Raw genomic sequence first — 15,845 nt, forward strand, 5'->3', positions numbered from 1 at the left:
TGGCAAGTGAAATTGCTGTGATTGGTTGGAACACACAGGCTCTACTCTGTGGGAGTGGAGGAGGGATGCTTCCACCACAGCTTTTTCCCCTGACCTAGGGATGGTCATTCAGTCTTGCCTTTATCCTCATCACTCCACCAAAACTTCTCTTGCCAAGGTCACCAGTGATATCCACAGCCCTAAGGCCTGATCTTTTTTGACCTGTCAGCCAATTTTGGCACAGATGATCACTCGCTCTGTTTTGAAATCTTCCTTCACTTGGCTTCCAGGACACCACTTTCTCTTGTTCTCTTTCTATCTCGCTGGTCAGTTCATCTGGTTTCTTTGCTGGATCCTCCTCATCTTTCCAACTTCTAAACGACACAAAATCCCAGGGCACAATCCTTAGTTTTCCTTTATCTTCATCCTCTCCTGAGGTGATCTCATCAGGTAACGTGGCTTTAAATACATCTCCTTGCTGTGATCCCCCAATATATGCCTCCAACATGGGCCTTGAGGTTCCTTAATTCCAGATGTATAACTCAAACTGTTTCATCAACATCCTATTTGGATGTCTAAAAGGCACCTCAATTTTAAACGACCAGAACCCAGTTCTACCTCAAAAGATCTCCGGAAGCTGATCACGTCCTACATTTCTACCACTTCCAACTGCAAGCATCTTTCCCCTGACCTACCTCAAAAGCCACATAGCTGTCTCTCCTTTTACTCTTACCACCTATAGCCAATTTTCTCTACTGCAACTAGAGGGAATCTTATTAAATATAAGTCAGATCATGTCACCTTTTTTGCTCAAAATCCTCCAAGCACTTCCCATCTCACTTAGAATAAAAGCCAAAATTGTTAAAACTAGCCTTTCCCTTTTAGGAAAGCCTGAAAGAAGTGAGGCAACATGCCACACAGAGATCTGGGGGAACATTCTGGGCAGAGGGAGCAGCTAGTGCAGAAGCATGGGGTAGGAAATGAGCTGAGCATGCTTCGGGAACAGCTAAGGACCCTGCTTTTCTGGGTGACTTCATCTCCTACAACTCACTCTGTAGAGGATTGAATAATGTACCCAAAATTCATGTTCAGTGGAAACTCAGAATCTGACTTTATTTGGAAATAGGGTCTCGGCAAATGGCAGGAGTTAAAAACAAAACAAAACAAGGTAGGATCATACTGGCTTTGGGTGAGCCCTAACTCCAATGGCTGATATCCTTATAAGAAGAGGAAAGGAGACAGAGAAGAAGGCCACGTGAAGAGAGGCGGAGATCAGAGTTGTGCTGCCATAAACTCAGAAATGCCAGTCCACTAGAAGCTGGAAGGGTAAGGAAGGATCCTTTGTGTTTCTTTAAGCTACTGAGTTTGTGTTAATTTTTTACAGCAGCCCTAGGAAATTAATACACCCTCCGTCCCTCATCTGGCTCCAGCCATATTGGTCTGCTCAAACTACCCACGTGGATATAGATGATGCCAGAAGAATTATATCAAAATGGCAGGAAGACCGAATGAGAGCCTGTATGACTTTGCCCAAGTCTCTTGCTCTCTGTGAACCTCACACATATCCCTTTTGGGTAAAACAAGATGATCTCTACATATCCTCCAGTTCTGGAATTGAGAATTCTCCAAATCAATGACATAGACTCAAATTGGTACGGTTGGCATTAGACAAATTTGGATTTCCCCAGAAGTAGAGGAGCTGCCCCAGATGTGTGCAATGGAAAATTCCCATTCCCATAAGGCACCTGAATGCCACAGGGGAGCTGCTTAGCTGGACCAGTCCTTGGAAAGAAATCTAGTCCACATTTGCTTTAACACAACTACTCTTTACAATCATGTGAATGCTCTCACTACAGTATCAAGAACTACTCCTCATCAACATCTCATAATGGGAACAGGCTGTAATTGTTATGAACTACTTACACATGGAAACAAAATACAGCAAGCAAATCTACTGAAACACAGGCTTGTTATGCAACTGTATTTTCCAAGAACCAAGCCTGCTGACTGGGGACTCAGTTCCGGACGTTCTTTAAATTAATGGGCACCACCCACCCTCAAGACATGCTGCCATGCTTGTCCAATGTATTCCAATAGCTTGTGATGATTTCAGGTGCGGGGGTGGAGGGGGTAATCATAGCATTTTAGAGCTAGAAGAGAGATCCTTAAACCCAACCCTTTCTTTTTATAAGCAAGGGGTCAAGGCTCAGATTGCTGAAATCATTTGCCCAGGTATACTAAAAACGAGACCAGAAAGTGCCCATTTTCCATTCCTGGAAGCATTCCCGTACACTTCATGCCTCAAGTATAAGTTTCTTTCACATTCTGCCTATGCTGAAAAGGGTCTTCTAATCTATGGCTTCCACGATGACGCTCATTCTCCTGCCTCACAAATGGGGAAGCTGCCTGATTTTGCGTGTAGCCACCTTATGCTTTTTAAACCACAGAAGTTACATTTGCAAGATTCTTCTCTCTCTCTCTTTTTTTATGCCTCTTCAAAGACAGAAAACAACAACCATTTCGAATCTGATCCAAGACCACAGGATTGTTTTTAATTCCATTCATCAGTATCTCATTCACCCCAAGAGACTATGGGATGTTTCCCTATTTACATAATGTGCTCATGATTTTAAGCTCTATAGGGCCCTCTCTGACATGGTGGCAATTATGTTTCTCTGCAAGCTTCCAAGTTTACTGTAAAGGCCAACAGGGTCTCAGACACCCAGAAAACATACTTTTTATGTTTTTATAAACTCTATAAAATTGTAATTGGATCAAACTTTGCATTCAAAAGCACATTCTTCAGGAATATTTTATATGCACATAAAACATCGAGAAAATGTTAACATTATGATCTTAACTGTTTGCACATTGGAACCAGCTAAAAGTTAGGAAAATGCGATCCATCTGTTCTCTTCTTTGAAACTAGATTATTCTGAAAGTACAATGCCTCAGGGGAGTTTGACACTGCCCTCTTCTAACTCCTGTTATCAGGTGATGTGGGAGTAGGAGGGGAAATTTGTCCCACTGCTGGCAGCAGGAGGCAGCTGCTTTTCTTAGCCCCTCTCTCTAGCTAAGGTCTGGCCAATCCAGGAGCCTTGGTTGTCAAACACAGGGACGATCCTGTGGTCCCCATCTACCAAACCCAGGCCTCAGGCTCTCGGAGAGCTGCTGAGAGACACTGCACCTGTCCTGGCTTCCAGCACAAGCCTCATTCCCAAGGGGCATAGGGATGGGGAAAACCCAGGTTTTGCCATAGCCCTTAAGGCGTGTTTGTTCAAGACTATCCATTAGGCGTTTATTAGCCTTCATTATGGAGTGCTAGCAGCCTAATTAGTTCAAGCTGAGTGAGGGGTACCAGAAGAAATGAGGGAAGGACGTGAGCAACAGCTGACATTTGCTTTCTCAGGAACCCTGCTGCTCCCCACCCACTCAGCTCCCTTGTTATATCTGTTAGCACAGCAAATAGACCCCTCATTATCACATTTACAAAGTGCTTGGCACACACACGGAAAAACAACCTGGAGAGGGAAAGAGCCAATGCTTTTGGGAAAGAGACTCATTTCCACCAAGGAAGTTCTTTTCCCTAGAAGAGCAAAGTCCACATCCCCACCATACCTAATGGGACCAGGCTAAAGGCAAAGAGACGCACCTCCCAGAAGGGTGGGGTCTCCAGGGGAGTATTACACAGCACTGAAAAAATGTGATCCCATTAACCCTTCCCTGATGGAGAGTCTATAGTCTGAGAAATTCTTAGGATATTTTATTGCACTTCGAGGCAAGCAAAGACGAAGAAGGAATTTCTCCATCATTGATAAAACCTAGAGTCTTGGTTCTCAATTTTCAATACACGTAAGAGTCACTTGTGAAATTTGTTAAGAGCGCAAATTCTTGGGCCCCACCCCAGATCTGGCAAAATCGCAAAGGTGTATTTTATCAAAACCCATAGGTATTTCATGAATAACACACTAAGAAACAGTGCTGTAGAACAAATTGTTTAATAAATAGTTCACTCACCAAATAGTTTCAGCTGAGTTCCTTGTATGCAGAAGGTACAGAACTAGGAGCCATAAGGGATATACAGCTGGAAGTAAGTGACTCAAATAGGACGCAGCACTAGAGAGAGGAGACCAAGGAACTTAGAGACCAATTGGCTGGAGGCTTGTGGAGGGTCAGTCAAGGAAACACATGATTACTAACCCAAGGATCACACCTGGCCCATAAGCCCATCTTAGAGGACATGGAAGGTTTCCCAGAAAACATAACATCTAAACTAGGAACTGAAGAAAGAGAAGTTAGCCAAGCAGAGAGTTCAGAGGAAAGATAACCTAGGCAAAAATATAACTTATCCGTAGCTCCAGAAGTGAAGATAAGCCAGTGAATTTGAGGGCCTGAAAGTGGTTCAGAATCATTGAGCCATAACATGTGAAGGTGAGGGTTATGAGAAATGAGGTTGGAAATGTTTGCAAACAGCTATTCTGGTTTAAATTTCGTCTTGAGTGTAGGTGGAAGTCAATGCGATAAGGAAAGATCATTCTGGCTATGATGGGGAGAATGAATTTGAGAAGAGACAAGACTGGAGACCAAGAGATGATTAGGAGGCTGTCACATTTCTCTCCCCAAATCCCAGTGAAATCTGTGCCCAAAGGTCCTGTCACCTTGGTGGTCTCTATGGCGCTATTTGAGGCTGGTGTTCATGAAGTAATTCCTCAGTGGTTCACTGGGCACATATATCAACCATTGGACCATTTGCCAACTAGCATGAGCTCCCTCTGCTGGTTGGAGCTTCACACACCACACAACTTGCAATAAGTTCTTACCTGATGGAGGCATTCTTGGTGAAGAGTAAGTAAAGGTAACCCATATGCAAACTGAGAATAAATACATCATTTCCCAACTGCCTCTGAGAAATTTCCAGAGATGTCAGATCCACAGAAAGATCCTCAGACCTAGTGCTTGTCTGGGGCAAGCCCCAACCCCACTCCAATCCATGAATGCTCAGACTCGTTTAGTATCATCTCATGGTTGATTTAATGTGCAAAGTTCTCCCTTGGGTCTCTCACTGTAAAGCTATGGACACTACCACCATTATTACATTAAAAAGAACAGACTTTATACCATCTCAAAATTATGTGGAATGTCATAAGACATTAACTCTTTGTAAACCTCAGTTTTCCCATTCAGGAAATGCAGAAATGTACCCATCCAGTCTATTTCACTGGCTTGACAGGTACAAGCAGAAAATGTAGTAGGAGCACACCGTAAGTGTTACATATGTAATTTTTATTAGTCACTCCCAACTCTACATAAAGCAGATTTAAAAAGAACATGTGAGCCTCTAAATTATAGGAGCATTTAATCAAAATAAAATACATTGACAAAGCGTTCTGGCATTAAAATGTTCATCCATATCTCCCCGTTAGTGAGTCACTTTCTAGATCATAACTGAATTTTCTTATACAGCCCATCAATTAAAAGATAACATGATAAGAACCTGGACTTTAAACACACACAGACTTGGATCTAAATTATTGTTCTATTACTTTTTAGATCTGTGACCTTGGGCAGGTTAGTCATTACCTCTATACTGAACTTTATTTTTCTGTAAAATGATTAGAATGATACGTACCTCTCAGGGCTGTAAGCAGAGCTGGGGCTAGGATGAGGCGAGTGAGACACTAGCCTGAAGCACAAAATTTAAGGTTCATCAAAAAGCTCAGTAATAGAGTGCATGGTGCCTTGAAGCGGTTATGTGCCCCTAGAAAAGGCCATGTTCTTTTAATCCATGCCTGTCAGTATAGACCTATTGTGGGTGGGAGGTTTTGATTAGGTTATTTCAATTGAGATGTGACCCACCTCATTCAAGGTAGGTCTTAACCCTCTTACTGGAGTCCTTTTTAAGAGCATAAAAGACAGAAAAAGCCCAGAGGAACTAAGAGAGACAGAAGCTAAGAAAAAGAAACACACAGAAAAACTGAGAAGCTGAAGGCAATAAAAACAGGCGCGAAGGACCAGCAGACACCGCCACGTGCCTGCCCATGTGACAGAGTGTCCCGGATGGCCAGTAGACACTATCATGTGTCTTCCCATGTGACAGAGTATCCCGGATGGCCAGCAGATACCGTCATGTGCCTTCCCACGTGACAGAGGTGTCCAGAGAAGGACCAGCAGCCCCTCTTCAGGGAAAAGGTATCATCCCGTTGATGTCTTGATTTGGACATTTTTATGGCCTAAGAACCGTAAAGTGTAAATTAATAAATCTGCACTGTAAAAAAAACTCATTTCTGGTATATTGCATTCCAGCTGATTTACTGAACCTAAACATCCAGATTGATAATATTTTAGTGCAATATTTTTAAAATTCAAAATTAATGCAAAAAGATTTCTGATGAACAAAACATCAAAATATTAAACAAAGACAGGATCAGTACTATTGACTGTTTTCCTTTTGCCTTAAGTTCCAGTATCAGCCCAGCACTGGATATAGTGAATTAATAATAAATTATAGGAGGTAATACAGGAAAATACCTGGAATAAAATATGACATGTAGTAATGACTTCATGAATTTTTGAGGGATGACCGAATGATCATTTAATCTCTCTGGGCTTCAGAGTTGTTACAAGAAAAAGAGATGAATATAAAGATCATGATACATAAAGGAAGACTAGTAAATTATTTTTTCATTTTATGTAGTGTTTTATTGACAAAACACTTCCACATGCATCCTCTTTCCATTTTGATGAAGAAGTCTCTGGACTGGTAACACTGTTTACATCAGATGAGGAATCTGAGTCAGTCAAGAGGAACATCACCAATAAGCTAGAAGCCAGATCTTCTCACTCCTAATTGCATGCTCTTTCCAACACACCCCACATTGTCCATATATAATCTCAGGCTCCATAAAATTGTGTCTCTGATTGATGAGACTGAGGAATCTGGGCTTGACCTTCATCTCTGCCCTCTTGGTCATCCATCCAGAGTTTGGAAGGATTTGGGAACTGCTTGACAGACCATTCCACAGCAATGTGTGGAGATGGCTGATTCTCATGAAGGAGGGCACTTCTTTCCCTCTGTCCCCACTCGGTTCCCATTAGAACCTGATGACAGGTTTGGAGAACGTGTACTGGGATGGAGTAAAAGTCAACAGTTTTCGGGATTGAATCATTAGTAGTTTTCGGAATTGACATATTCAGTGCTGTGGCTGTGAACCCTTTTGCAAATAGGATCTTTGAATATCTTTTAAGTTAAGGTGAGTCACTCTGAGGATGTGAAGTCAGTTGTATATAGGACCTTTGAAGATGTTAGTATTTAAGGTATGCCCAAACTGAATCAGGTTGGCCTTAATCAACACCACGGGGGTCCTTAAAAGCAGAGAAATCAGACACAGTTAATTAAGAGGAACCAGAGGAAGAGGCAGGAAGAGACATATCGTCTTGTGAAGGAGGCTTGCTGGAAAGCCATCGCCAGAATGCTATGGACTTTGGAGAAAGCATGGCCAAGCAATACCTTGATGTGGGGCATCTAGCCTCCAAAACAACGAGAAACTAAATTCTTGTTGTATTTGTCATAGCAGTCTGAAAAACTAAGAAGTGAACTCCCGGGGAAAGGGGACTGTCACCTTGTGAGAAGATGCTATGACTCCTCGGACTTGGCTGGGGACCTGACACTCTGATGGGGCTGTTGGTAACACTGCCTGGTTCACCGTGGGATTGTAGCACTTGAGGTTACAGTGATTTGCCTAAAACAAAACAGAGTGGAGATTTTCTCATATATAAATATGTACATATAGGTAACATCATAAAACGAGAGATATGCTTACTGTGTCAACTGTAAACAATATCTACGAACTGCCTGATATCAACCATATGGACAAAGAGGCTTTAGCTCATTTAACTTCATCTTCTCCTTGTCACCTCGGCCCATGTTTGATATTTACAATCACATTTTTGTTCTTTACTGGATTCTTTTGTTCCTTTAAGTAACATAAACATTTAATTCTCATTCCATCAACTTTAACCAGTATCTATTTTTTTAAATATTTTTATTGGTTAATCTTCACACACATACATTCCATACTTAATGGACAATCAGTGGCTCACAATCTCATCACATAGTTGTGTATTCATCACCATGATCATTTTTTAGAATATTTACATCACTCCAGAAAAAAAAGAAGAAAAAAGAAAAAACTCATGCATGCTATATACCATATCCCTCCCTCTCATCGACCACTAGTATTTCCATCTACCCAATTTATTTTACCCTCTGTCCCCCTATTATTTCTTTATTCTCCATCCATATTTTTTTACTCATCTGTCCTGGATGAAAGGAGCAATAGACACAAGGTTTTCACAATCACACAGTCACACTGTAAAAGTTATATCTTTATACAATCGTCTTCAAGAATCAAGACTACTGGAACACACCATAAACTAAAAAGGGATAGCTATATAATGCTTAAGAATAACCTCCAGGATAACCTCTCAACTCTGTTTGAACAATTTCAGCCACTGACACTTTATTTTGTCCCATTTTGCTCTTCGCCCTATTCGTCAAGAAGGTTTTCTCAATCCCTTGTTGCTGGGTCCCAGCTCATCCCAGGATTTCTGTCCCACGTTGCCAGGGAGATTCACACCACTGTGAGTCATGTCCCACGTAAAGGGGAGGGCAGTGAGGTCACCTGCCGAGTTGACCTAGAGAGAGAGGCCACATCTGAGCAACAAAAGAGGCTCTCTGGGGGTGACTTATAGGCTTAATTTTAAGTAGGCTTACCCTATCCTTTGCAGGAATAATTTCCATAGGGACAAACCCTAAGATCAAGGGCTCAGCCCACTGATTTGGTTGTCCCCACTGCTTGCAAGAATATAAAAAATTCTCCAAAAGGATCCTCCTTTCTCCCCAGTCCCCCAAAGGGAACCTGCAAATATTTCTTTGTTCACTGCCCAAATTACTCTGAGATGTATTGGGGCATCACATTAACCTGGAAAAACCAACAAAATCTCATTCCTATTTAAAAGTCCATGTACTTAAGGTGTTTGAATAAACTGACCATAGAAGGTAAATTAGATAATGAGCTACCCAAAATATAAATAAATATCTCTTCCTTTGGTCTCACACATAAGTTGAAGTTTTAAAATATGGACCATATCATCTTTTACTCTGTATTTTTATTTACCTTTATTCTATCCAGATCAGCTCCATTCATATCTCCACTCCAAGTCTGATCACTCTTTCAACTTTTTACACAGTTCCTGTATGGGGTACTGCTGATTTCATAACTTCAGGGTACTAACTCTGAGTCTCGGGTGTCACATAAATACCTGAAGTTTCTTAACCAGTATCTCTTAACTTAACACTTTGTAAGATGAGTCTGTTAGCATACTACCACCTCCCTGATCACCCACATCTCATCTTCAGCCAGTTAACTCTGACTTAGCTTTGATAAACTAGGCTGCTTCCTCCTCCCAGTAGCACAATTATATATTCCATGCTTTGATAACTCTAAGATCTGAAAACCAGCAAACAGCACTTACATGAGCATTTTATGAATATTGTTCAATTCTGGGCTGAGTAATATGCTACTTAGGGAGAAATATAAAGATGAGGAAGACAAAGTCCCATTCTCAAGGTGTTGTGGGCAGAGCCTGTCTTCAATGTCATTAGGTCCTTAACTAAAAGAAAAATATACATTGCAATGTCTATTTAAGGCACCTAGGAAGCTGCCTTAATATTTAGCTAAATTTGTCCTTCCCTAGAATACATATCAGAATTGAGAGTCATATTTACTTGGGTAACAAATACTTATTGAGGACCTGTTATGAGCCAGGCACTGTACTAGGTGCTGGGACTGCTACAGAGTCTACAGAAGGAAGAAGAAATGACCTCTGCTCTTATTTAGTATGAGACACTATAAACAAATAATCACACAAAAATATAAATATACAATACATAATATAATTCATATCACATTTTAAATAAAGTTACCAGTTGTGATAAAGGCCATGAAGGAAAAGAATGGGATCATATAATAAGGAAAGGGTTTCTCTATGGGAATTCCGTAAAATGAGTGGAGAAATTTCCTATAATTTTCTATGGTCTAAGGATTACATAGCTTGGGAATTTTCTGTTTCTTTGAAAGTTTGAATGAACTCACCCTTCAGAAGCATTGAACCAATTTCCATCAGCCCCTTTCCTAACACACAACACTGAATTTTATAATTTTTTAAATCATTGCCAAATGGAAAGGCAAAAAATAATGGGGTCACAATTTTATTTTTCATTTTATACAACAATATTCATTCAATTAATACTAAGTGCCAGCACAACATCATACATTGGGGATAATCAAAACCAGCATGGTTCCTGCCATCAGGGACCAGACAGTCAAGTGACTACTGTTTTTAAGAGGTATAATATTTTATTCATAAGTTTACTAGCTATCTGTTGTATTTTGTTTCTCGGGGGAACATTTCCATTTTACACACAACACATTAGATTAACTGAAACTCATGCCTATCAGAATCATATCCTCACTGTGATCTGTTACCATGAAATTGTGCAAAGACTGTCTATAGTTCTCTCATTTTCTCAGACATCTTTCCCTGCCTCCCTCTCTACCTTCTCAGCATCTCAAATCCCATTCCTCACCCCCTAGGCAAGCCAGGTTAATAAATTTGCAGATTTCCTTCCATGTTTTTCTCCATAATCAGATAATTCCATGAGCACACATGAACACACACATATACATGTTTGCATGGGTATGCTCCCAACACATACACACACATACACACACACACACACACACAGGACTTATTTTCTGTTATTGTTTGCTCTTAACACACCTTTCTGCATCTTGCATTTCTCATTTCAAACCTCTCCTCAGGGAAATCCTTTCAAGTTTTCTGGTGTGGCCTTAAATCATTGTTTACAGTTGCACAATATTTCATGGTGTAGATGTATTATAATTTATTCTGTCATTTCCCTATAGATAGGAAAGTCATTTTTCAATTTCTTTACCATTAAAAACAATGTTGCAATAAACATATATACCCCACCCCAAGAAATCAGACTTCTTTTTTCTATGCAGTAAATTCCTGAGAGTAAAATTGCTATTCTCAAAAGAGGTATAAGATATTTTACACTTTAATAGACATTTCCGTTGCTTTCCAAAAAGGATATAATACTTCACATTTCAATAAGCAGTTATTAAAGTGTCTTTCCCTTACTCGCTGCTAAACAATGAGTTTGAGTTATTTTTAATTTTGCTAGTCTAATAAGTGAAAATGGATATTTTATTGTTGCTTTACTTTGCATTCCCATGACTGCTAGTGAATTGATCATCTTAATATGCTCTTTAGTTAGTCATCCCGTAATTTGTCTATTCAAATACACCACTTTTTTGTTGCTCTGTATATCATTTATCAATGTGTTAGAGCTCATTGTAAATTATAGAAATTAACTCTTTGACATCTGCATTACAAATATTTTTTCAGGTCTATTATTTATGTCAGGACTTTGTTTATGGAAATGCTTTCTATACAAATACTTGAAATTTTTATTTAGCTAACTGAAACTTATTTTTCTTTTATTTCTTCTGGGTTTCTAATCTTGGATGGGAGGAACTCCCTAACTCCTGAAGTCTAGATTTCCTTGCACTATTTTTTTTCTTTCACATTTGTCTTTAACTCATCCAGGATTTCTTTCTGCTCTTGAGCCTGAGTCATTTCAATGGTCTTATCTTCTAATTCATTGAGTGTATCTTCTGCCAGCTCCAATCTGCTGTTGAAACCCTTTAGGAAATGTTTCATTTCAGTTATTGTGTTCTCCAACTCCAGCACATCTGTTCTATTGAGAATCTCAAAGTGATTCCCATATTGTTATTCACTGTTTTCTTCATATCCTTTAGTTCTTTCTCCGTGTTATCCTTTCTCACCTTGAGCATTTTGAGGATCATTTTTTAAACTTTTTTATTTATGGTATAACATATATACAAAGCAAAGAAATTAAAAAACAAAAGCAATGGTTTTCAAAACACTCTTCAACAAGCAGTTACAGGACAGATCCCAGAGTTTGTCATGGGCTACCATATGGTCCTTTCAGATTTTCCCTTCTAGATGCTCCAGAATATAGGAGACTAGAGGGCATAAACACATTTTTATCATCACAATCAACTTTTTTCCTTCTTTTTTTTTTGTGAACAATAGCATATATACAAAATAGCTATAAATTTCAAGGCACAGCACCACAATTAGTTGCAAGCATATTTCAGAGTTTGACATGGGTTACAATTTCACAATTTTAGGTTTTTACTTCTAGCTGCTCCAAGATACTGGAGACTAAAAGAGATATCAATTTAATGATTCAGCAGTCATATTCATTTGTTAAATCCTATTTTCTCTGTATAACTCCACCATCACCTTTGATCTTTCCATCCCTCTCTTTGGGGGCGTTTGGGCTATGTCCATTCTAACTTTCTCGTGTTGGAAGGTTCTGTTACTAATATGGGTAGGAAGATGGACCTGTCTGATGTTCTGGAGAGGCTGGGCCCTCTAGGTTTCAGGACTTATCTGGTTCAGGCACCCTTCTGGAGGTTGTAGGTTTCAGGAAAGTTACTCTAGTGCCTGGAACCCTTGTGGAATCTTGTATATTGCCCTACGTGCTCTTTAGGATTGGCTGGATGGTCCTGGCTAGGGTTTGGCAGGTTGTGATAGGTAGCTAGGTCTAACTGAAGCTGGTGTAAGAGCAACCTCCAGAGTAGCTTCTCGACTCTATTTGAACTCTCTCTGCCACTGCTACTTTATTAGTTACACTTCTTTTACCTCTTTTGGTCAGGATGGAATTGTTGATCACATGGTGCTAGGGCCAGATTTAGAGGAACTTTTCTTTTTCAGATGATCATTTTAAAAAATCTTTGTCCAGGATGTCCAAATTCTGATCTTCTTTGTTGATGGTCTCTGTATTTTGTCTTGTTCCTTTTGATGAGCTATCATTTCCTATTTCTGTGTTTGTCTTGTAATCTTTTGTTGCACACTGTACATTTTAGTATTTTAAAGCATTATTTGTGGTATTTAGTCCCTGAGCTGTCTATTCCTTAAGTTTGTATCCAGATAGTGATATAACAATGATTTCCTTGATTGCCAAGAATTTTTTTTTAAAGCACTTTTCACAGTCTTTCTAAATTAGTTCTACTTTAGCTGGTGGTCTCCTTCAGAGCTTAGCCTTCCTGGCAAGAAAATATGCCTACCTGTATGACACCTAAGACTTAGAGTTCCAAAGCTTTGAAAGTCAGCATTACTCCATACAGCAACTGTTAAATAAGATGAAAAGGAGATCAGACTTCAACTAGAGTTATGAATGGAGCTGATCTGGTTGTTACCAAGGTAAACCAGAATACAGGGTAAAGAATGATACTGTCTGTATTTTAAAACTTCAGATTCTGTGTGAGACTGAAGGAAGGGTTATTTATTCTGTCCCTGTTCTAGTTTGCTAGCTACTGGAATGCAATATACCAGAAATGGAACAGCTTTTAACAAGGGGAATTTAATAAGTTGCTAGTTTACAGTTCTAAAGCCGAGAAAATGTCCCAATTAAAACAAGTCTATAGAAATGTCCAATCTAAGGCATCCAGGTAAAGATACCTTGGTTCAAGAAGGCCGATGAAGTTCAGGGTTTCTCCCTCAAGTGAGAAGGCACATGGTCAACATGGTCATGGTTTCTCTCTCGGCTGGAAGGGCACATGGTGAACACGGCGTCATCTGCTAGCTTTCTCTCCTGGCTTCCGGTTTCATGAAGCTCCTTGGGAGGCATTTTTCTTCTTCATCTCCAAAGGTCGCTGGCTCGTGGACTCTCTGCTTCGTGGTGCTGCAGCATTCTCTGCTCTCTCTGAATCTCTCATTCTCCATAATATTTCCTCTTTTATAAGACTCCAATAAACCAATCTAAACCCACCCAAATGGGTGGAGACATGTCGTCCCCTAATCCAGTTTAACAACCATTCTCGACTAAATCACATCATTCAAGCGGATGATCTCATTACAGTTTCAAACATACAGTACTGAATAGAGATTATTCTACCTTTATGAAATGGGATTTATATTAAAACATGGCTTTTCTTAGGGGGCATATATCCTTTCAAACCAGTACAGTCCCAAATTTAAATTTTCTGTAGCACACTATCTAACTTAACCAGTCTGGCAAGTTTATTTAAACAACCTACATATATGAAGCCTAGAACAGAGAATGCAATCTGATGATTCTGTATAGATTAATTTGATACCATAATACAGTCTGGAGTATTTTGGACAGATAATTTAAAAAGTATTTGCAAAGTCCCTTAAGGCACTGGAGAAAAATATGGAACTATTAAACTTCACAAATTCTGCTACTGTGAGCCTGAGATAAGTTTCCTAATTCAATTTTTAAGGCTTCTATCTGAATCTGAATATTTGCACTGACATACAGGCATCCCGGTATGTGCATAGGTTAAATAATAATAAATAAATAATAATAAATTGATACGCATCATAAAACCATAAAGAAGTGTAATATTGTAGTAGAGATAAATAAATAGACAATTTAAGCAGAATAGAGAGCCCATAAATAGAAACATTTACATATGAAAATTTTATATTCACTTAAAATGTCATTACGGAATACTGGGAAAAAGATTAAATATTTAATAAATCACGCTGGGGCCTTGTGTTGGACAACGTTATATGGCCTGGCTTCAAGACTTATTATAAAGTTAGGGTAGTACTAGCATAAGGATTGAAAAAGAAATAAATGGAATAGAAAAATGTCCATGAAATAGAACCATACTTATTCAGTCATTTCATTTTCAACAAAGATGCCAAAGTTATTCAATGAGAAAGGAAAGTCTTTTCAGTAAATTGTCCTGGGATGACTGGATAGCCAAATAGGAAAAAAAAAAAAAATAAGCCTCAGTTCTTCCCTTGTACTATGCATAGAAAGTAATTCAAGATGAGCCAAAAACTTAAATATAAAAGCCAACATCTGCTTAGATGTGGCTTCTCTCTTGAAGCCATCTCAGCAGGTAGATTCACTGCACTCCTGCCTATGTGGGCCATAACTCTCAGGGGTGTAAATCTCCTTGGCAATGTGGGACAGGATTCCCAGGGATGAGTCTGGACCTGGCATCATGGGATTGAGGAAGCCTTCTTGGCTAAAAGGTGGAAGAGAAAAATGAGACAAAATAAAGTTTCAGTGGCAGAGAGATTTCAAATAGAGTTGAGAGGTCATTTTGGAGGTTACGCTTATGCATTATATAGATATCCCTTTTTAGCTTTTAGTGTATTAGAAGAGCTAGAAGGAAGTACTTAAAATTGTTGAACTGTAATTCAATAGCCTTGATTCTTGAAGATAATTGTATAAGTATATAGCTTTTACAGTGTGATCATGTGATCCTGAAAACCTGTAGCTGACACTCACTTTATCCAGTGTATGGACAGATGAGTAAATGAATAATAGGGGAAGATAAGTGGCATGGGATGTTTTGTGTGTATGGGAGTGTGTCATTTTTATTTTTATTCTTACATGTCTTTTTTTGGAGTAACGATAATGTTCAAAAATTGATTGTGATGATGAATGCACTACATGATGGTACTGTGAACCACTAATTGTATGCTTTAGATGATTATATGGTATGTGAATATATAAATTTTTTTAAATTTCATTAAAAAAAAAACACCACCATAAACTTTTAGGGAAGAAAAAAACATAGAATATCTTCACAACTAGGGAAGAGGCAAAGGCTTCTTAGGACACCCAAAAGCAAAACCATAAAAGGCAATATTGGTAAATTGACTTTACCAGAATTTAAAACTTCTACTCATCAAAAAGGACAGTT

General features: G+C 39.2%; 1 protein-coding gene across 5 annotated transcripts in view; it reads right to left on the minus strand.

The window, feature by feature from the left end:
* Nucleotides 1-6,671: 6,671 nt before the first annotated feature.
* LOC143675970 (uncharacterized) overlaps nucleotides 6,672-15,845 on the minus strand; it is a 49,979-nt gene continuing 40,805 nt past the window's right edge. For 4 of the 5 annotated variants that reach the window (XR_013171723.1, XR_013171722.1, XR_013171724.1 and 1 more), the window contains 2 exons: nucleotides 7,599-7,718; nucleotides 6,672-7,341 (listed from right to left, as the gene is read on the minus strand). Coding sequence is in view for 2 of the 5 variants with exons in the window: in XM_077151831.1 (XP_077007946.1) it covers nucleotides 7,321-7,341; nucleotides 7,599-7,718 (141 nt within the window). In the remaining 3 variants the exon portion in view is untranslated. The remainder of the gene's footprint in view (nucleotides 7,342-7,598; nucleotides 7,719-15,845) is intronic. The other variant, XM_077151832.1, reaches the window with a different exon arrangement.

The sequence above is a fragment of the Tamandua tetradactyla genome, chromosome 3 (genome assembly GCF_023851605.1).
Source record: "Tamandua tetradactyla isolate mTamTet1 chromosome 3, mTamTet1.pri, whole genome shotgun sequence".
Classification (NCBI taxonomy): domain Eukaryota; kingdom Metazoa; phylum Chordata; class Mammalia; order Pilosa; family Myrmecophagidae; genus Tamandua; species Tamandua tetradactyla.